Here is a 23,620-nt window from a genome sequence, read left to right on the forward strand (position 1 = left end):
CTGCCTCCAATCCATCCTGCCTCAGAGTCTTTTCCAATGAGTCAACACTTCGAATGAGGTGGCCAAAGTACTGGAGTTTCAGCGTTAGCATCATTCCCTCCAAAGAACTCCCAGGGCTAATCTCCTTCAGAATGGACTGGTTGGATCTCCCTGCAGTCCAGGGGACTCTCAGGAGTCTTCTGCAACACCACAGTTCAAAAGCATCAATTCTTTGGCACTCAGCTTCCTTCACAATCCTACTCTCACATCCATAATGACCAATGGAAAAACCATAGCCTTGACTAGACGGACCTTTGTTGACAAAGTAATGTCTCTGCTTTGGAATATGCTATCTAGGCCGGTCATAACTTTTCTTCCAAGGAGTAAGCGTCTTTTAATTTCATGGTTGCAGTCACCATCTGCAGTGATTTTGGAGCCCCAAAAAATAAAGTCTGACACTGTTTCCACTGTTTCCCCATCTGTTTGCCATGAAGTGATGGGACCAGATGCCATGATCTTTGTTTTCTGAATGTTGAGCTCAAAGCCAACTTTTTCACTCTCCTCTTTTACTTTCATCAAGAGGCTTTTTAGCTCCTCTTCACTTTCTGTCATAAGGGTGGTGTCATCTGCATATCTGAGGTTACTGATATTTCTCCTGGCAATCTTGATTCCAGCTTGTGCTTTTTCCAGCCCAGCGTTTCTCATATGTGTAATAAAATTCAAAAAATTTATAATCCTCCTTGGAAACCATGTTAGATCTGAAATAATATCAAGACCATGAGAAAAGTACCTTACCTTATTTTTTAAATTGTACATCATTTGTAGCTCATCAAAAACAAATATATGAGTCATGTATGTTTCATCAAGAAAAATAATAAAACAATAGAAAAATATGTAATTCACTTTATGGAAGTGAAAAAATGGATAGGTTTAATGTATGAAATTCATACTCTGGAAAAAAATGATATGGTCATAAAATGTCCATGGTAAGGATATAAAAATAGAGGGAAAATGGCTAATGCATGTAATAATGAAAATCCATTTTTTCCCATTATTGAAAAAGAAGATGAATATGTGCGTCTAGGAACATACATTTCACATTACTAGAATCACTAGTGTGAATGGGAATTGTTTTTTCTTCACTTCTGTATTTGCTACTTTGTGTTTAAATTGGCAGGACAGCTCACTGTTCTTTGATTTCTAATTTCCTGCCTTCTTCCCAGCTGGAGTTCAGAGGAAACCAATATAGCCAATCTCTAAACTCAATATGCCAGGAAATTTGGAAAACTCAGCAGTGGCCATGGGACAGGAAAAGCTCAGTTTTCATTCCAGTCCCTAAGAAAGGCAATGCCAAAGAATGCTGAAACGACTGCACAATTGCATTCATCTTACACACTAGCAAAGGAATGCTCAAAATTCTCGAAGCCAGGCTTCAACAATACATGAACTGTGAACTTCCAGATGTTCGAGCTGGTTTTAGAAAAGACAGAGGAACCAGAGAATAAATTGCCAACATCCGCTGGATCATGGAAAAAGCAAGAGAGTTCCAGAAAAACATCTATTTCTGCTTTATTGACTATGCCAAAGCCTTTGACTATGTGGATCACAATAAACTGTGGAAACTTCTGAAAGAGATGGGAATCCCAGACCACCTGACTGCCTCTTGAGAAATCTGTATGGAGGTCAGGAAGCAACAGTTAGAACTGGACATGGAACAACAGACAGGTTCCAAATAGGAAAAGGAGTACGCGAAGGCTGTATATTATCACCCTGCTTATTTAACTTATATATAGAGTACATTATGAGAAACAGTGGGCCAGATGAAGCACAAGCTGGAATCAAGATTGCCGGGAGAAATATCAATAACCAGAGATATGCAGATAACACCACCCTTAAGGCAGAAAGTGAAGAACAAAAGAATCTCTTGAGAACATGAAAAAGGAAAGAGTCCGCTTAAACCTCAACTTTCAGAAAACTAAGATCATGGCATCCAGTCTCATCACTTCATGGCACATAGTGGAGAAACAGTGGAAACTGTGGCAGACTTTATTTTCTGGGGCTCCAAAACCACTGCAGATGGTGCCTGCAGACATGGAATAAAAAGCTTACTCCTTGGAAGAAAAGTTATGACCAACCTAGACAGCATATTAAAAAGTAGAGACATACTTTGCCAACAATGGTCCATCTAGTCAAAGCTATGGTTTTTCCAGTAGTCATGTATGAATGTGAGAGTTAGACTATAAAGAAAGCTGAGCGCTGAAGAACTGATGTGCTTGAACTGTGGTGTTGGAGAAGATTCTTGAGAGTCCCTTGGACTGCAAGGAGATGAAACCAGTCCATCCTAAAGGAAATCAGTTGAATGTTCATTGGAAGGACTGACATTGAAGCTGAAACGCAAATACTTTGGCCACTTGATTTGAAGAGTTGACTAATTTGAAAAGACCTTGATGCTGGGAAAGATTTATGGAGGGAGGAGAAGGGGACGACAGAAGATGAGATGGTTGGATGGCATCACCGACTCAATGGACATGAGTTTGTGTAAACTCTGGGAGTTGGTGATGGACAGGGAAGCCTGGCATGCTGCAGTCCATGGGATTGCAAAGAGCAGGATACGACTGAGCTGAGCCACTGAACTGAACTGAACTGAAGCCAGTATTTGACTACAGCCCATAGATGGAAGTGTAACTCCAGTTCCGGTTTGTTCATGAATGGGTCACTCACTAGTGAACCAAGACTACAAGGCTGAGGACCTAGAACACAGAGACGGAGGTTGCCTCAGCTCTTCATTCTCTCAGTACTGTAGCTTGCTCCTTGCTCTAGTCCAATGCTGGATAATGGATCCCTGAACAAAGGCCATCAAAGACTTCCAGGGACAGATGGAGAGCCTGGTGTGATGAAGTAACCCCTGCCGCTTAAACTCTCCTCTCAGACCTCACCTGGTTCACCTGCTTTCTTGGTTAAAGCTTGCGGGGTAGTTTTATGAGAGAGTCTGTGTGGTACTGAACGTAGATTTCCCCGTGGTTTCCTTAGTTGTACATGTACGGGGATGCAGTCTCTATAGACGTGTTGAAGAACAGGTCAGGAGACCTGATGTCTAATGATGGCAAGAGCATCATCATCATTCAAAAAGATTTTGACTCACAGGATGAGAACTGCCTTCACAGCAAGTTTACAAGCTAGATAGGAAGATGAAACTCATTGCTATATTCTCATATGCTTCACCTTAAAGTGAGAATTGTTTCATTCAAATTGATTAGGGCCTTAGTAACCACAGGACTCCGAAAATTGCCAATCATCATATTTGGAATACATGGCACTCATTTTGCAAACTGCATCCACTTTCCATCATTCTAACAGCATTCAAACTTAATGTGTTTTCATTTTCTTAAGTAAACAATGTGTTTTCCTTTAACTTTTAGACATTCCCCTGGGTTTACACTTGACCATAGCTTCACATGCATCTCTAGTCCTATCAAGTCTCTTGTGAGCATTTGCTGTGTTGATGAAAAGCAACAGTGCTAGTAAGAACTACAAGTGAGTAGTCACATGAGTGGAAGGTACTTTAAAGAGTTTGTTATTATTTTGGCTGTGCCATGTGGTTTAAGAGGCATTAGTTTCCTGACTGGGGATCGAACCCAGGCCCACAGCAGTGAAAACTTTGAGTCCTAACCACTGACGGCCAAGGAAGTCTCAAATTACTTTAAATTTTGCAGTCTTCGTTCTTTAGTTTTTCATTCAAGGATTCAGAGAAAGTCTAAATTGCTTTAACATTACATATTTACTAAAATAAATGACTGTTGGAGAACTGAATGGAGTATGACAAGAGTCAAAACCCATGTAAAAGTCATGTTAAAAGTAAAGCATACGTCCAACACATTTGAGACACAAAATGATAAAGGTTAAAATAATAAAAAATTCATAGAATCTGCTTATACATTAAAGATGCTATCGATTGATTTAATACACAAACTCCATTATTACTTGGAAGAGGAAGAAAAACCTAAAATCAAATAATCAGATCAGATCAGATCAGTCGCTCAGTCGTGTCCGACTCTTTGCAATCCCATGAATCGAAGCACGCCAGGCCTCCTTGTCCATCACCAACTCCCGGAGTTCACTCAGACTCATGTCCATCAAGTCAGTGATGCCATCCAGCCATCTCATCCTCTGTCTTCCTCTTCTCCTCCTGCCCCCAAGCCCTCCCAGCATCAGAGCCTTTTCCAATGAGTCAACTCTTCACATGAGGTGGCCAAAGTACTGGAGTTTCAGCTTTAGCATCATTCCTTCCAAAGAAATCCCAGGGCTGATCTCCTTCAGAATGGACTGGTTGGATCTCCCTGCAGTCCAAGGGACTCTCAAGAGTCTTCTCCAACACCACAGTTCAAAAGCATCAATTCTTCGGTGCTCAGCCTTCTTCACAGTCCAACTCTCACATCCATACATGACCACAGGAAAAACCATAGCCTTGACTAGACAAACCTTTGTTGGCAAAGTAATGTCTCTGCTTTGGAATTTGCTATCTAGGTTGGTCATATCTTTCCTTCCAAGGAGTGAGCGTCTTTTAATTTCATGGCTGCAGTCACCATCTGTAGTGATTTTGGAGCCCAGAAAAACAAAGTCTGACACTATTTCCACTGTTTCCCCATCTATTTCCCATAAAGTGGTGGGACCAGATGCCATGATCTTCATTTTCTGAATGTTGAGCTTTAAGGCAACTTCTTCAGTCTCCACTTTCAGTTTCATCAAGAGGCTTTTTAGTTCCTCTTCACTTTCTGCCATAAGGGTGGTGTCGGCTGCATATCTGAGGTTATTGTTATTTCTCCCGGCAATCTTGATTCCAGCTTTTGTTTCTTCCAGTCCAGCATTTCTCATGAATGTACTCTGCATATAAGTTAAATAAAGAGGGTGACAATATACACCCTTGACATACTCCTTTTCCTGTTTGGAACCAGTCTGTTGTTCCATGTCCAGTTCTAACTGTTGCTTCCTGACCTGCATACAAATTTCTCCAGAGGCAGATCAGGTGGTCTGGGATTCCCATCTCTTTCAGAATTTTCCAAGTTTATTGTTATCCACACAGTCAAAGGCTTTGGCATAGTCAATAAAGCAGAAATAGATGTTTTTCTGGAACTCTCTTGCTTTTTCCATGATCCAGCGGATGTTGGCAATTTGGTCTCTGGTTCCTCTGCCTTTTCTAAAACCAGCTTGAACATCAGAAAGTTCACGGTTCACATATTGCTAAAGCCTGGCTTGGAGAATTTTGAGCATTACTTTACTAGCATGTGAGATGAATGCAATTATGCGGTAGTTTGAGCATTCTTTGGCATTGCCTTTGTTTGGGATTGGAATGAAAACTGACCTTTTCCAGTCCTGTGGCCACTGCTGAGTTTTCCAAATTTGCTGGCATATCGAGTGCAGCACTTTCACAGCATCATCTTTCAGGATTTGGAATAGCTCAACTGGAATTCCATCACCTCCCCTAGCTTTGTTCGTAGTGATGCTTTCTAAGGCCTACATGACTTCACATTCCAGGATGTCTGGCTCTAGGTCAGTGGTCACACCATCGTGATTATCTGGGTGGTGAAGATCTTTTTTGTACAGTTCTTCTGTGTATTCTTGCCATCTCTTCTTAATATCTTCTGCTTCTGTTAGGTCCATACCATTTCTGTCCTTTATTGAGCTCATCTTTGCATGAAATATTCCTTTGGTATCTCTGATTTTCTTGAAGAGATCCCTAGTCTTTCCCATTCTGTTGTTTTCCTCTATTTCTTTGCATTGATCACTGAAGAAGGCTTTCTAATCTCCTCTTGCTATTCTTTGGAACTCTGCACACAGATGTTTATATCTTTCCTTTTCTGCTTTGCTTTTCGCTTCTCTTCTTTTCACAGCTATTTGTAAGGCCTCCCCAGACAGCCTTTTTGCTTTTTTGCATTTCTTTTCTATGGGAATGGTCTTCATCCCTGTCTCCTGTACAATGTCACGAACCTCATTCCATAGTTCATCAGGCACTCTATCTATCAGATCTAGGCTCTTAAATCTATTTCTCACTTCCACTATATAATCAAAAGGGATTTGATTTAGGTCATATCTGAATGGTCTAGTGGTTTTCCCTACTTTCTTCAATTTATGTCTGAATTTGGCAATAATACTAAATACTTAATACCAAAACAGGGGCAACACAGAAGGGGGCCAATACACAGCCCGAAAATACAATGTAGGAAATAATTAGAGGTGGCAATGTTAACATCAATGAGATCTTTGTCATTAATATCAATATTCATACACTTGAGAATTCCAGAAACAATCACGTGAGAAAAAATTATTCTTCGTGAGAAAGAAGTTCAATATACATAGGAAACACATTGAATCTATAATTAAATTTTAACAATGCTTGAGCTAAATTTCAAATAGTATAAAACAATGAGTAAAAAATATAACATTATATAGCAATGTGAACAGAAACACTGGAGCACTGAAGTTTTACCTCAATGCTGTGCCTGCGAGCCTAGTTGCTTCAGTCGTGTCTGACTCTCTGTGAGTCTGTGGACCATAGGCTGCCAGGCTCTTCTGTCCATGGGATTCTCCAGGCAAGAATACTGGAGTGGGTTGCCATGCCCTCCTCCAGGGGATCTTCCTGACCCAGGCATCAAACTGGTGTCTCCTCTTGTCTCCTGAATTGGCAGGCAAGTTCTCTACCATTAGCTCCACCTGGGAAGCCTAGTAGAATGCTGCTGCTGCTAACTCGCTTCAGTCGTGTCCAACTCTGTGCGACCCCATAGACGGCAGCCCACCAGGCTCCCCTGTCCCAGGGATTCTCTAGGCAAGAACACTGGAGTGGGTTGCCATTTCCTTCTCCAATGCATGAAAGGGAAAAGGGAAAGTGACATGACTCTTACTGACCCCATGGACTGCAGCCTACTAGACTCCTCTGTCCATGGGATTTTCAAGGCAAGAGTACTGGAGTGGGGTGCTAGTACCTTCTCCACAGTACAATGCTACTAGTCTGTAAAACACCATATATAAAGTAGTAAAGAGAAGAATGGAAACTATCATTTAGAGGAGGAAATTAGCAATTAACACTCTTGGGCCCTTAACCTACAATAGGAAATATAACTTGTTTTGAATATCTATAAACCATCCATGAAAATTATCATACATTAGACTTCACAGAAAATATCCATAATTCCTCCAGGGGAAAAATATTTTTTTAAGTTGTGTGCCCAGATCACAATGCCCGCAATTAATTTTAATATTATTTTAAAGCATCATTTAAAGATGTAACATCATCCTGATAAATTATGTCAGGTCAAAATTAAACCATAGAATTAGAAATTTTGTAAGTAATGGAAATTAAATCACTACATGTCAAATTTTCAGAAGCAAAGATACACACTGAGATGAATTCATATCCTGGAGACATGAATAGAAAATAGATTGGCCTCATTCATTAAAGTCAACAAGAATATTCATATAACATTAATAGAAATAGTATAAGAAAGTATCTGTCAAATTCGCACTTCTGAGTGACCATGATTTGACTGTCATTCTGTGGAGTAAAGCTTGATCTTCTCAAGAGAGTGGTAGTCTAGCTCATAACTCACATAATCATCATCCAAGTGCTTCTCCTCAGAACAATCACCAGGCATGCAGCAGACGTGCCTGTCACACAACATGTTAAAAAGACTACAACGGGGAATATTTTTAAATGTGTACTCCAAAGTTAAGATTTCATAAGTTTCCTCATCTTGCTGTTTCACGAAGGATCTTCTTATGTGAAACTGTCCTTTTTTCCAACTTCAAGTATATGATATGTAAAAGCATGACAATGACTAGGCACTGAGGTGCCCCTGCTCAGATCCACACTGCAGCTCTGTAGTCTTGCCCAGCGCTGTATTTGCACCACCAGCAGAAGTTGTTACTGTGGTGGAAAAGACAGATAAGATCTTGATATCACTATAGGAATTATTTTTCCTCATGAATCCCTGTAGAGTGTCCTGGGGATCTGCAGGGGCCCACAGACAACACTTTGAGAACTGCTGGTTTCATGAATTTCCCTGCATCTGCTTTGGTCCGAGTGGCTCTGTAGTTTTAAATTCGCAAGTAATTTCCTTGGTTCTTAAGATAAAATCTAACACCATTCAAAAGTCTATCACTGGGCCCTTTTCCATGTCTCCAGGGTCATGCCATGATAGCCCCTACATGCATGTGTACAGTCTACCGACTTCGGTCTTGTTCACGTCTTTAAAAGTACCAGAACCATTCCTGTGCAGGGACACTCTATATGCTATGCTTTGTTTTGTATTATTAGTTTTTTTTTTTTTTTTAATTCTGGGAAATTTTGCTCTTCATGAGTTACTTAACAAATTCATACTCATTCTTCAAGTCTTATACTTCGGATTACTTCCCTGGGGAGACTGCTGCTGCTGCTGCTGCTGCTGCTAAGTCATTTAAAGGTGGTCTAAATGAGCTTCCCAGGATACTCACTGCCATCAACATCTGATATTTCTGTGTAGCCCAGGGCCCAAATGTAAATACCTAATTATCTTATAACTACTTCTTTCATGGCAATGTCCTTGCTCCAGTGTGAGCTTTGTAAGGTCAGGGCCTCTGAGTCTCATACTGAAGACTCTCCACAAGGCCAGCAAATAAAGGAACACACTTCACAACATCTTTCTATATGTAGTTTTACAGCATTAGGCCTCTGGGAAAAGATTCAAAAGGAAGAGGAAGAAACATGTCTTCAAATACATTTCACGAGTAAATAAAAGGTACGTTTGTATTAAAGAAAATTCTATATTCTTATGGAATAAATTGGAGAAGGAAATGGCAACCCACTCCAGTATTCTTGCCTCAAGAATCCTGTGGACAGAGGAGCCTGGGGGGCTGCTGTCCATAGGGTCGCGTAGAGTCGGACACGACTGAAGTGACTTAGCATGAATAGCACGCGTGCATGTAATAAACAACATAAATGCAAGTACCATAAAAGTAAATAAATTAATATAAATAAATGAGTTCAGTCAGTTCAGTTCAGTCGCTCAGTCGTGACCGACTCTTTGCGATCCCATGAATCGCAGCATGCCAGGCCTCCCTGTCCATCACCAACTCCCGAAGTTCACTCAGACTCACGTCCATCGAGTCAGTGATGCCATCCAGCCATCTCATCCTCTGTCGGTCCCCTTCTCCAATAAATGAGGTACATTCATAGAAAAACATGTTATTCCATAACATTCAGCCACAGGGCATCAGATATATTTCCTCTAATTCTAAAAGCAGATGGATATTGATATTCTCAATATTAATGCCAATATCAAATGTCACTCAAACTATTTCATAGCTAAGGCAGAAATCAGAGTTTTGGAAATGACTGAAAATGAAGAGTCTGAGCTAGGACACGAGTCACTGAGAATCAGGTTCCTTCTTACTCCTGAGTTTTCTTAGGAACCAGTTAACACAGAAAGCGCCTCATGATTTCCACACTGACAGTTTCCCAGCCCCAGTCACTGTGTTCGTTCTCTTTCAGGTAGACATGGATGCCCTGGAAATACCTCTTCACGGCCAGTGTGGGGCCCGTCCTTCCCAGGGCAGGGTCTTCCTCTTCCATCACCTGCCCCAGGCAGGCGTCAAGGTCGTCCAGCTGCTGATGAAGTCCAGTGCGGAGATGCTCCAGGAGGGTGGTGTCCCAGGCAGCAGAGGAGCACTCTGTGTGGAAGAGGTTGAAGCTCTGCTGGAGCATCTCGTGGAGCACAGAGAAGGCCTGGGCCTCTGGAGCTGGCTGCCACTCACCTGCTCCAGAGGGAATCTGAAGTCTTTCCTGTAGCCCAGACAGGAAAGAGAGAGATTGTGTTTATTTGATGCAAATGTGAAGGTCTCCTGCTTTTCCAAGTCAAGGCTCTGAGGCAGTTCATGGATTCAGAGGAAGAGATGGGGTTGGAGACAAGCATCATCAGTATCATCACTGAGGAGATAAAGAACCATTGGTCAATTCCTCAAGGAAGCATTCCGATTGAGATGAGCGGTTGTGAGCTTTGTTTCATCTTCATTTCATCTAAGGATCTTCTGTTGTGTGCCTCTTAAATATTAAGTCCAAAATGTTCATATTCTGAGTTTACCCAGATACATGTACTACCTCATTTTGGGCTTGCCTTTCACTTCAACAGCCTGGAAATCAGTCATGAGTTTCTGCTCTTCTGTATCCTTACATTGAAGTAAAATGTATTCATTAAAAATGTAGATGTTCTAATTCCATGGAATGCTATTATGTCAGTAACTTGGTATATTAAGTATATTAAGTATGTTAATATTAAGTATATTAAGTATATTAAGAGCTATTGGATCTTTCTTCCTGATGCTAAGATCAACTTTTAAGGAAACTTTGTTAGACTTCTTTTTCAAATCTTCTTTTGCTGCCTCTGCATATTCCTCTTGAAAGACTTGATTAGACGTGAAAAATATCTGAGCTTTATATGCATGGATCTCACCTTATTCTCCTCAGCAGAACTTTTAATTTGTCAATTTTGGTTGTATTTACTCTCCATAATTGAGGAAATTACTAAACATTTATTATGTGCCAATCCAAATGCTGAGCTTGTTACAGAGTCCAAGTTGCTCTGCTTGCAGCAGGGCAAATCAATGAATCCAAGACGAGGTGTTGGGAGCAGGAAAGGACTTTATTCGGAAACTGGCTGACTGAGAAGAGGAAAGGCTAGTGCCTCAAAATAACCATCTTGTGGGGGTCCTGGGTATCAGACTCTTTTATGAATCAGACATGGGGGGAGGTGAGGAAACAAAGTAAAGGACGTTTAATTCCTGAAAATATCTCCCAGAACAGCCAGCAAGCCTCAGGTAGGCGGATGTGTTAGTTGCACTTCCTGATAGTCATTTCATGGGTGGTGTGAAATGGAATATCTCATGTCATGTCAACAAACAAAGATGTCATATCTATCTGTGATTCTGGCCTTCCCAAATGTGAATTTCTGGGACAAAAACAATTGAAGTCACAGAAGCAGATCCAGTGTAAATTCAAAATTAACCCTTCCTGGTTACAAACTAAGCCTATAACCAAGATGATGAATCCTCCAAAGTCACTTTCATGAAAGTAAAGTGTAACCACTGCTCCTGTCCAAGTGTTCAAGTGGTTAGAATGTCCCTTTTTTATCCCAGGCCATTGTCCTTGCCATGTCCAAGCAACCCACTTTTTTATTAGCTCCTTTTATACGGTTTTCATATTGCTACCTCTTCTTTGACATTTGTATTTCAGTTTGTAAAAGCTGTGCTAATGCTCCTACAATCTTTTCGATTTCCACTTGGAGGTTTATGCCAAAAACAGGAACAGAAAATGTAAATGAATAGAACAGTTAATGTATTTCCTCAGCGATTTTTCAAGAGATCAAAACTTTCCACTCATTGAACATTCCTAGAAAGTAAAAGTAAGCAGTGAATGAAGACGTAACCCACAAAGGTAAAGTAAATGATGTAATGAATAAACTGTAGTGACTTCTCTGTCCAAATGACAAATGTCACTTAACTACACAAACAGGGATGAAGAGCTCTACAGAGTGACAGATTTCAGAATAGCTTATGTGAAACAGTTTAGCTGCAGACAGAGCCTGGGGAGGGTAGCAGGCTCTTAGGCACAGTGTTACCTAAAAGGATAGTGGACGGCTTTGCTAACTCCCAGTGTCTACTTATTTATCTTTATTTGTCTGTTTACATTTCTCACTCTTCGTGGATGTTAATGGATTCTGAGGATGTAAACCTATTAACTTACCCTGAAAAGAGACAGGGGTACAGACTGGACGGTCATTTTATTCATGTGTGAGGGGTCAGCTATTAGCTGGAAGCTACTAGATGTAGTGTTTGGACAGCACATCATGTTCACGCAAGAGATGAGATTAGATGTTATAATGTTGACCAGTGAGCTGAGCATTAAGGGAAGGGAAGCAGGTCATCTCAGGGAAATTCTATCCAGTTTCCATAGTTGGATGTGTGAATTTTCTGCCTCGTGGGAACAGTTAACAGACACTGAAATCTTATATGTCCAAGCATTGTCAGAAGTACGTTACGTCCTACAATCTTCAGAAAAATCCAGAGAAACTTATATGATTATCAGTTCCATATAAGAGGAGACAACCGTAGTGCCGAAGGTCACACAGGCAGCGCAGGCTGCAGCTGTGACATCAACCCAGGAGTCTTGCCCCCATGTCCACTGTCTCATGCACCGGACCGAGCTGTCTGCTCTGACAATGTGCTTCCTATTTTAGAGGAACACTTAGTAAGGTCTTCCTTTCCAGTTCCTATTCGTCATTGTCACAAAAGTGCCATTCACTCATTCCAGGGACAGGACAGTCAGTAGATGACAGCTGAGTACACAGTTCCCTTTGCACCTGATAAGTTCCAATCCTATATTTCAAGTGGTGTTTTGTTGAGATCTACAGAGGAGCCTGGCGAATTATGGCAACTACACAACAACTCTGAGAGTCTCTGTTTCTACCTGAGATAATATTTTGAGAAATTATCCAGAAAGTTAAAAAATCCATTTAGATTTACTCTTACTATCTTTGTTTTCAGAAGATTATCATTTTCTGAAACAGTCTTCAAATACTGCTACTGCTGCTGCTACTACTGCACGCTTCAGTCGTGTCCGACTCTGTGCAACCCCAGAGACGGCAGCCCACCAGGCTCCGCCGTCCCTGGGATTCTCAGGCAAGAACACTGGAGTGGGTTGCCATTTCCTTGTCCAATGCATGAAAGTGAAAAGTGAAAGTGAAGTCGCTCAGTCGTGTCCGACTCTTAGAGACCCCATGGACTGCAGCCTACCAGGCTCCTCCGTCCATGGGATTTTCCAGGCAAGAATACTGGAGTGGGGTGCCATTGCCATCAAATACTAGGTCTACTCAAACTTTGGTGTGTATAGTTCTCTTAGAACTAGTCCTGGGACAGAGCTGAAGCTCTGATACTTGGGCCGCCTGATGGGAAGAGCCCACTCTCTGGAAAAGACCCTGATGCTGGGAAAGATTGAGGGCAGGACAAGAAGGGGACAACAGAGGATGAGATGATTCGATTGCATTGGATCGACTCAATGAACATGAATTTTAGCAAACTCTGAGAGTAGATGACAGGTTGGACATGCCTTAGTGACCAACAACATTGGGACAGAGACCCCTCTGTGCACTTTCTCTGGGACAGACACCTTCCTGGATTCCCCACATGTGCCATTGCTGCCTTTAGGGAGCTTACAATCTATCAGGGCGGTCAAATGTTACATAATTAGATGCATTACTTAATTACAACTGTGCACAATGTAGCTAAAGGAGAATGCTTAAGGTTAATGAGGAATCAAGTGGAGGCTGAAGAGTAGAGTGCTCAAGTACCACTTATGCAGTTAATCCTGTTAGCAAGTTAAGTACTCTCTCTGAGTTTTCAGTTTCCTTATTTGCAAACATGTCAATAATTAGAGTAATTATCTCATAAGGAAGGTGTGAAGACGACTGTCATGTTTATTAAAAACACTTTGCTGAGAGGTTGCATGTAAAAATTTCTGTCATTAATATAATTACAAATTATCTGTACCTTATAGAATTGGTAAAGACATGCCATTACAAGGATTGAATGTAATTGCAACCTCAGTATCCCTGAGTGTATGGTAGATTATCACTTCCCAGGGAAATATTTAAGGAGATGAGATTATCTGTATTATCTCACAAAGACTGAAGCAAAGTATCCTGTGAAATATCATAGTGGTAGAGGCGAAAGAGAAATAAACCCAGGCAAACATGAATGTTTCAGGACAACCAGCACCTTAAAAAGTGCCTTGTGAATTATAGTTGCAAAATAACTCATTTTAAACAAATGATATCAGTGATATTGTTCCCTATAATGTCTCCAGGGAGCTTAAGGCCTACTCAGGTTATATCGTAAAGGTACAATCACAACTGAAATTTTTTAAAGAAGGGAGAAAAGGGTAAATGAGGAAAACATGAGAAAAATCAATAGCTTCTCTCATAAGCTCTTTCCGTACTGAGCATTTCTTGGTGACCTGGAAAAGCCACCTTTTGTATGAATATTTCGTCCTTCTCTGACATTGACCAGACTCTTCTCCCAGGAACAACTAAGAAGGTGTGAGAAGCATAATATACGGCTGTGTAGCTATCAACCACAGTGGCACGGATGATTTGATGTCCTCCACGTACGCACTCATGGCAAAAATTATCGCTTGTATTGATTTCATTACAAAGAGTAGAAAAAGAAAGGAAAGGGCAAACTGGAAAAACCCAGAAAATGAAAGTTTCTCTACTCACTCTTTAAGAGCCACCCATCACCCCAAGCCCTCAGAACTTGCCTAGACCTCCCCTGCAGGCAGTCCTGCGAGCCCCCAGCATCCCAATGGCCCTCCCCGTCACTGTGCTGCTGGCCCTGGTGATGCTCTGCTCCAGCCCCACGTGCTCCCTGGGCTGTGAGCTGCCTTTGAGCCACGGCAATCTGGAAAGTTTCACACGTTGGAGTCAGATGGAGAGAGTGCCCATTGTGTCCTGTCTGAGGGACAGGACTGACTTCAGATTTCCTCAGACCCTGGTGCACGGGACCAGGCTTGAGGAGACAGAAGCCACAGCTGTTGTGCACGAGTTGCTCCAGCAGATCTTTCAGCTCTTCAGCACCACGGGCTCTTCTGCAGGTCGGGACAAGAGCCTCCTGGACAGATTCCTCGTGGGACTTGATCAGCAGTTGGAGGACCTGGACACGTGTCTGAGGGAGGGAAGGACACCGGAACAGTCACCTCTAGGGAGTGAGAACTCCAGATTGGCTGTGAAGAGTTACTTCCAGCGAATCAGTGTGTATCTCAAAGAGAAAGAATACAGCCACTGTGCCTGGGAGGTTGTCAGCGTGGAAATCAGAAGGTGCTTGGTCTTTGCCAGCAAGCTCATTGGAAAACTCAGGAAATAAAGAAGGTGTTGAATGTGAAAACGGTTCATCTCGTCAACTAAATGGCTATTTTCTAAGACTCAAAGTGCAACCTTTAACTCTAGTTTTGTGTCAGATGACATATAAGTAATAGCTAATATATGGGATTATATAAATGTATGTTAAATGTTTTGTTACCATAACTGTTTAAAACAGATTTAAGAACTCATTTTTCATATCTTAAAAAGTTGTAATATTTATTTATCTAAATTATTGGAAATATTTACTCTGTTCATAGCATTTAAATCTTTATCATTCATAAGATATTTGCTTTGTACTATATTTTTTATGACTACTCTTGTTTTTCACTTGAGAAAATAAAAGTTATTTGAAAAAACAAATTGACTTGCACATATCTTTGAATAAAATCTAACCCAAAGCCTGATCCTACAAGATAAACCTATACTGAAGTCACCTGAATAAAAAGGGAATGGGGTTACCCACCCTGGGTCATAGAAAGAACAATGGACAATGTGAGGAGGGATTGAATGTGATTCTTGAGACATAGATCAGAGGTGGGAGGGAGATGAGTGGAGAAAAGCCCAGGTCATGGACACAGTTTCCTGCTTGGGGCCTGTAAGAATCGGAGTGCCTTCAAGGATTAGTGGAGAACCACATACATCATGCGGAGAAGGCACTGGCGACCCACTCCAGGACTCTTGCCTGGAGAATCCCAGCTACTCGGGAGCCCGGTGGGTCGCACGGAGTCGGACACGACTGAAGCGACTTAGCAGCAGCAGCACATACATCATAGGCCGTCAATCTGCATATGTGGAATGTAGGATCCTGGAGTAGGATGTGGAAGGGAGAGTAAGTTTTCTACACTTGGCCACTCCTGAGAAGAGAGTCTTCCTAAATTGTTCAAATGGAGGCAAGAAGAAAAAGGCAGCCTGGGGATTGCAGAGACAGCTAAGAGATGTGAGACCTGGTAGCTGCCATGTGACTCTAAAGAAGTAAAGAGGGTTTCTTAAGCTTATTTATATATATTAAACACACATCATCGCTAAACTTTTAAATAACTCATACAAAGGAATGCATACCCTTGACTTCTTGGAGGATGCATCCTAATCCTATACTGTTAACAATTTAATGGGTATCCTTCCAGACATTTTTATATGTAGTTAATAAATCTATACATATGGACATACTAATGTATATCACATAAATATCCATTTTTCATATACTTCAGTTTCTCATTTATTTATATTTCCTTGCAAATAGATCTTTGAGATTTTTCATTTATACATAAAAATAGATTGCCTAGTTATAAATTGCTGCATTATGTCTTAAATGCAAAACTAATATAATCATAAAGGCTTATCTTGAAAGTGTGGTAAGATTAATTGCCTTAATTTATAGCACATGCTCACAATGGTACCAGACACTTCCTAAGTGATCCTTACGTATTAACGCCTTGGGTTTGAATCTGGTTAGAAGATTATTTCCTGATGTTCTGGGTCTGTGCTCAGGAAGATGAGGCAGTTTCCAGAGAGCTGTTCAGAGACAGATTCCTGCAGCTCACCCACCACTCAGTGAGAGGGGAAATAGCCATTCACTGGGATGACGAGGCCAAGCCTGTTGCAATAATACCCAGAGTTCTAGACAGAAACATTCCTACCTGGCACACAGGCCAGCTGTCTACAAGGACTCACCCCCACCCTCACTGGATTCTTTGTTTTCCCTGGAGTTTAGGAGCTCAGAGTTTCAGCCAGGAAGCCACAGGCGTCTGGCAGGCAGTCAGGACGATCCTCTGCTCTGTGCACTCAACTCAGCCAGGAGGCCACGCCAGAGGGGATTCCCAGGCTGGATCCTGAAATCCCATTTTGGCAGCTTGCATTTACTTTCCTTTTCACTTGTTGCATCAACTTCGTTGCTATTTTTGCCTTCTGTGGTTCATTACACAATCTCTGATGATGTAACAAAACTCAAGTCACTTGTCGGATTTGAGTATGTAGATGGCTTTGCTTTGGGCTGTTTCACTTTAAGGAAGATTCAGAAACTGCCTCAGAGACAGGAAACTAACCCAGAACCCACACAGTGGGACTTGCTCACATGTCAGCTGAGGGCAGCCTCTGAGGCTTGTTCAGCAGCTGCAGTCAATGTGTTGTCCTTTTAACCATTTTCTCAACCTTGGGTTAGCCTGACTCACTGCACCCCTGATAGTGATTCTGAGGATTAACGTCCAGCTCAGAGAACGGCCTGGGATCTGAAGTAAACACAGGCTTGATGCAGATGAGCATGTTCTGAAAGGGCAGGTCTGAGTGTCCAGCAGCAGCGGTCCTGGCAGCAAACAGTGACAACAAGGCCTGGGCTGCTCCTGCCTGTTCCTGGGCCATCGACCCTCTGATGGGCGCATTCTGAGAGTGACAGGGGAGCACAGTGTGGGATCCTCTGGTTGGGTATGTTCTGGAGGAGTTAGGAGAGCTAGCCAGAGAGGCCTTCAGCCAAGTACCTGGTTCCAGCTGCATCCTGAAGTGAGCTAGAAAAAAAGTGCACAATGAGTCTATCCAAGGCCTGTGACAAGATGTGCAGGGTGTGAGAAAGGGGAAGAGAGAGGAGTGCAACCAGGGGCACTTAGATCTCTCTGCATATTGTCCCTCTCCACACCAGGTGGGAGGCCTGAGCAGGGGCTCTGGGCCTACCACCAGTTGTTGGCTGTGAGCACAGGGCAACCCCAGCCTGGGCAGAGTCAGCCTCAGGTGCTGAGAGAGGGCGAGAGCGAGGCCGCAGCTGGAAGGTGGGAAGACACGCTCTTCCCTCAAGCTGGAGACAGAAATTGTGGTCCTGAAGCTTCACAGGAACGCCCTAGGTTGCTGAGCAAAATGTCTCCTGTCTAGTCAGGCCTATTTTTAAGTTTTGTATACGTTTATATAAATGGTCTATGTTTTCTTTTGAGTTGAGTTTCTCTTACTACTATGTTTGTGTGTTTATTGTGTTTCGTACATCTTGTTATTAACAACCCTATTATAAGCCTAGACAACAACTTATTTATTTACGCCATTTTAAGGGATTTTACGTCATTTCGTGTTTGGTACTGTTATCAATAATGCTGGTATAAGTATTCTTTACTTATATCCTGATGCATATGCACTTGATTTTTTTCCCAGGCTGATTGCTGCAGTTACTAGATCATAGGCTATGCATATTTCAACTATGCTGCAGAATGTTTTTAATTTACAATTTAGACACCAAGTAGCAGTTGCTCTATATGAACATCACCCTTGATGTTTTCAATCCTTTAAAATTTTTATTTGCAGACAATATACATTTATTTAAAAATTTGAAAATCCAACCAAATACTTTTAGATATGGCATTTGTAAAGTTAGCCAGATTAAAAACCAAAATTATTTTGTTATGTGTTTGTGTGTGAAAATGCAAGGAAAACCCAGTCCATTAAAAAGTAGAAAATGTAATGAAAAAACTGTTTCTTTCATTCTTGCAACAACAGTAAATAATAAATATGTTGGGGAAAAAACTCAAAAAGAATGTGAAGAATATATAATCAAGCCAGTAGCAAAAGTTTATTGAGAGACATTGTAAAAATAGTTCAATAAATTGGCAGCATTTGCTTCTTTGGTTTATGAAGTAGTTAAGAAACATTTGATAAATATTTGTCACTAAATGACAGTGTCAGTCTCAGTAGGAGGTGGCCTTGGCAGTCCCCTATTGTAGACTCTGTATTCCCTTCTCACTGATGCTGACCACCTCATCACATGCTTACATGTCTTTTGCTCTCTCAGAAAAGAATTAGTTGGGCAAATTGCTTAATCCTTATGGATGATCAAGATGAAAAAAAGAGATAATCTGAATGTAACAGAGAAAGCTTCTATTCTTCATTAGTTTCTGGCCATCTAGTTTGGATCAAATTTCAATTATAGACTTGTCCTTAGAGGCCAAAAGTGAAGGTAATTTGCCTGTCAATGCTACATTCAAAAGGATTAAAGTCTGGGACTTCCCTGGTGGGCCAGTGGTTAAGAATCCACCTGCCAATGCAGGGGACATGGGTTCCATCCCCGGCCAGGGAGGATTACCTGTGCTGTGAGGCAACTAAGCCTGTGCACCCCAACTACTGAGCCCGTGCCCTAGAGTCTGTGCTCTGCAGCAAGAGAAAGCTCCACAGTGAGAAGCCTGAGCTCCTCAACTAGAGATCAGCCCACGCTTGCTCCAACTAGAGAAAGCCCACCTGCTGCAACAAAGAGCCAGTCCAGTCATAAATTAATTAATTAAAAATTACCTAGTCTACACTTTATTAAGAACTCCTTAATGCCTCTCCCCCACGCCGCCCCCCCCTGCGCCCACACCCACACACAGTCTGGTTGTAGCAACTTTTTATTTATTTTGTTTTTGGTTGTGAGACTTGTGGGATCTTAGTTCTCTGACCAGGGCTGGAACTCGGGCCTCCTGCCCTGAAAGCATAGAGTCCCAACCACTAGATCTTCCGGGAATTTCCAGATCTCCTTAGTTTTTTACCTAATGTTCTTTTTCTATCCTGGGATGTCATTTAGGATGCCCCATTACCTTTAATTGCCACGTCTTCTTAGGCACCTCTGGCTATGACAGTTTCTCAGTAGTAGACATTTTATGTTATTGTCAATGGCATCATTTTTAAATGTCGTTTTCCAACTTTAAGCTCATATAAAACGAAGTGGTTGAGTTTAATGTTGATCTTGTTTTCCTACTGCTCCCTCCATCTTGAGCTGTGTTGGTCACCATGGAGCCGACAACCCCATGTGGCCAACTGAGCGCTTGCCTAGTCCAGCCTGAGCTGTACCGTGACTAACAGCATGCACTGTATTTTGAAGGCACTATGAAAAAGAAGAATGTAACTATCTCATTGCTAGTTTTGTATTGTTTTATGTTGAAATGATAACATTTAGATATATTGTTAAAGAAAATATACTGTTCAAATTAACTTTTTTCTTTTTACTCTCTTGATGTGGCCTCCAGAAAAATTTAAATGGCACCTTCATATAAAAAGAAGTAGTTTTTTAATTTCCTAGCTGCAGTCACCATCTGCACTGGTTTTGGAGCCCTAGCACATAAAGTCTGTCACTGTTTCCATTGTTTCCCCATCTATTTACCATGAAATGATAATGAGTTTGAACAAACTCCGGGAGGTACTGAAGGACAGGGAAGCCTGGCATTCTGCCTTCCATGGGGTCGCAAAAAGTCGGACCCAACCTAGCGACTGAAAACCAACAACAAGGTTGATAAAGTTATGTGATGTCTTGCTCCTTATGGCTAAGGCCTCCAAAAAAATTCAGGACAACTTAGTTTAACATCATTCTGTTTTGTTTTTTATATACATTATTTTTTCTTTAATGTAAATATATTTATTTTTAATTGAGTGATAATTGCTTTACAATATTGTGTTGGTTTCTGCCATATATCAACATGAATCAGCCACAGGTATACATACATCCCCTCCCTGTGGAACCTTCCTGCCCCTTCCCACCCCTCTAGGAACGTCACTCTATTTTAGATTGAAAAAAATAGGTGCCTTTTTTAAAATTATAAACTGCATATTTTTATTTTAAATCATACATATATCATGTATTTATTGTTCATCAACTTAGTTTAACATCATTCTCTTATAGATGTAAAAAATAGGTATCTTTTTTAAAATCATAAACTGCAAGTATTATTGTTTGGTAATAGCATATTTGAGAATTAAACCTAATTCTTATGAAAAAGAAACTCTTCCAAACAAGGCCCCCTGTCCACAAATCTCATAATATGAAAACAGAAAAAGAAAAATCTTTTCGAAATGAAAGAATCCTGTAATAATGTAGTTCAAAAGATTTGGCTTATATTTTTCTTTAACATTCAGCAATTCATTGAAACTTTAAAAAACATTAGAAATTCTCAGTTTCTATATCTTTTTTCCATGTGGTATATGTAAATTAAAATAGCAAGGAGCTTAAAGAAAAAGAGTTTTGGAGGCAACTAATAATTTAAATGACACAGGAAAACTGAAAGGGAGAACTGAAAGTGGGAAATTCCTCTCAAATAGAAAGAATGGAGGGCCATCCTGTATAAGTAGCCCACACTCAAGGATGAAGGACATTCACTTTGCAAACCCTTGAAGACTCAGCTTCAGCACCTAATAGCAGAACAGGTAGCCCTGTTCCTGATTTCACCATGACCCACCGTTGCCTCCTCCCAGTGGTTCTCCTGCTGTGTTTCTCCACCACAGCTCTTTCCAGGAGCTACAGCTTGCTTCAATTCCAACAAAGGCGGAGCCTTGCAGTGTGTCAGAAACTCCTGTGGCAGTTACCTTCAACTCCTCAACATTGCCTCGAGGCCAGGATGGACTTCCAGATGCCTGAGGAGATGAAGGAAGAACAGCAGTTCCAGAAGGAAGATGCCATATTGGTCATCTATGAGATGCTCCAGCACATCTTCGGCATTCTCACCAGAGACTTCTCCAACACTGGCTGGTCTGAGACCATCATTGAGGACCTCCTTGAGGAACTCTATGGGCAGATGAATCGTCTGGAGCCAATCCAAAAGGAAATATTGCAGAAGCAAAATTTCACTATGGGAGACACAACCGTTCTTCACCTGAGGAAATATTACTTCAACCTCGTGCAGTACCTGAAGTCCAAGGAGTACAACAGGTGTGCCTGGACAGTCGTGCAAGTGCAAATACTCACGAACTTTTCTTTCCTGATGAGACTAACAGATTACCTCCGTGACTGAACATCTCCCACCTGTGGCTCTGGGAAGGGACAATGTGACTTTGAGGTGAGACTCTTCAGCCAGCAGAGGCTCTTGAAGTAACTAACAATGCAATGCACTGGATTTCAATGGACAGTTAAAGACTAAGCTATTTTTAAATTGATTTATGCATTATTTATTTATTTATTTAAACTTTTGTATGAGAAACAAATTATTTATGAAACAAAAGTTAACGTGGCAGTTTCAATGTCAACGTGATTTATGTGACAACACATATTAAAAATTGCAGAGCACCTTGGAGACATTCATTGCAAAACAAGCCTGCAGAGTAGTAGAGTTTTTGGCCCCTGCCTTTGAGGCATTTAAAATACAAGGAAACCATGTGGAATGTCTAAGTTATATGCATGCTCTCCATGTATCCATACTGTTTACCTACTCTTGTCTTTTCACTTCTTTAAATGTACCAGACAGCTCATTTTGTAGGGCTTCTTGATATGATGTGGGGGTTTTTTTTTATTATTAATTAGGGAGAAATGTACATCACCTTACATTTGAGAGTCTTACAAAGTAAGCCTTCTTGATGCCAATAAAATCGGGGAAATTCCATTTAGTTTATAAAATTCTTACTCAAGTAAATGAAAAATTCTGACCTTCTAAATGGCCTTAGTTGCTTGTGTACTCCAACCTTTATTTCCAACAATGTTGTCCTCAGAAAGAGATTTCAAGAATATGAGTTAAAAATTACTTAAAACTACCATTGGGTCACTAGAAATGATCAAACATGGTAATTCTCTCAATTAAAAGTAAGTGAAAAGTAATCATGAAATTATTAACAAATTTACATCCACTAAAAACAGAAATGTAAAAGTATATTAAAGACTTGTTTTAATACAAAGAAAATTTAATTTAAATAATGTTTATTAAAATGCTATTGTTAAAATTATACTTTAAATACCTTATATATATTTATTATAAAACTGGAAACTTGAAATATTTCATTTAAAATAAGTATATTAATTAAATAGAAAATTAATTTAAAAATAAATTGCTGTGTTTTTAAAATATTCCTACTTTTTAGCTACTGAATACTTAACACCCCCAATTCACGGCTGAATCCTTGAAAGACACTCTGAAAGTTCCAGAGCATTCCAGGAGCTCACTGTTTTCTGGTCACTTGCCCAGGTGGTGGCCGCAGTCTGTCTCAGCCCTAGGAAGTCCCCTCAAACCGTCCCATGGTTATTTGTCCCCTGGCCACCGCTGAGTTCTCCTCTGTCCAACGCACTGCCAGGGTCCCATAGCCAGTCTCATCGCCTTGGCTGTTTCTCACGTTGTCCAAAATAGCTCTAAGCCTATAGTCTCACAGACTCCACCTGGCCTCTCTTTGTGTTCAAGGCCCTCCCATCGTCCCATCGCCCATAGTCTCACCCCCACCGCCGGGTTTAACTTTGTCCACACCGCAGTTCTATCGTCCCATCGCAATGTTCTCACCGCCTCCGCTGTTTTACACGTGTCCGCGATGCCCTCTGACTTCCCAAGGCAAACACTGACAGTCTCATCGCCACCGCAGGTTCTCCTGTGCGCGCATCGCCTTCGCGTGGTCCCATTCCCTATAGGCTCATCGCCGCCGCCGGGTTTCATTTTTTTTCAATGCAGTCCCAGTCTTCCCACCGCCCAAGGTCTCATCCCACCGCCGTGTTTCACTTTCTGCACAACGCCTTCCCATTGCGCCTTAGCGAAGAGTGTCCTCGCCAGCGCCAGGTTCCCCTTTGTGCGCAACGCCCTTGCATCGTCCAGTAGCCAATTGTCTCATCGCTGCCACAGTTTCACACTGTGCGCAACACTCTCTCAGCGTCCCATAGACAAATGTCTCATCGCCGTGGCTGGCTTTCACTTTGTCCGCATCGCCATCCACGCTTCTCAAAGCCAAAAGTCTCAAAGCCACCGCCGATTACCCCTTGGTGTCCAGCTCCCGCCCACGGTCTCATCACCTATAGGCTCACG

At 41.4% G+C, this 23,620-nt stretch overlaps 3 protein-coding genes across 3 annotated transcripts; 2 read left to right on the forward strand and 1 right to left on the reverse strand.

The window, feature by feature from the left end:
• Positions 1 to 9,424: 9,424 nt before the first annotated feature.
• LOC147366818 (interferon tau-like) lies at positions 9,425 to 10,282 on the reverse strand. Its single transcript, XM_086414312.1, has one exon. The coding sequence runs from the start codon at positions 9,710 to 9,712 to the stop codon at positions 9,425 to 9,427; it is 288 nt and encodes a 95-aa protein (XP_086270438.1). The 5' UTR covers positions 9,713 to 10,282.
• Positions 10,283 to 12,031: 1,749 nt separating this feature from the next.
• Positions 12,032 to 15,044, forward strand: LOC147366819 (interferon alpha-2-like). The gene has a single exon (XM_086414314.1). The coding sequence runs from the start codon at positions 14,362 to 14,364 to the stop codon at positions 14,917 to 14,919; it is 558 nt and encodes a 185-aa protein (XP_086270440.1). The 5' UTR covers positions 12,032 to 14,361; the 3' UTR covers positions 14,920 to 15,044.
• Positions 15,045 to 21,079: 6,035 nt separating this feature from the next.
• Positions 21,080 to 21,640, forward strand: LOC147366820 (interferon beta-2-like). The gene has a single exon (XM_086414313.1). It carries the CDS (start codon positions 21,080 to 21,082, stop codon positions 21,638 to 21,640), a length of 561 nt encoding a protein of 186 aa, XP_086270439.1.
• Positions 21,641 to 23,620: the final 1,980 nt, after the last annotated feature.

The sequence above is a fragment of the Bos grunniens genome, chromosome 8, assembly GCF_055505025.1.
Source record: "Bos grunniens cultivar Pamir isolate PY7600 chromosome 8, Bosgru_T2T1.0, whole genome shotgun sequence".
NCBI lineage: Eukaryota > Metazoa > Chordata > Mammalia > Artiodactyla > Bovidae > Bos > Bos grunniens.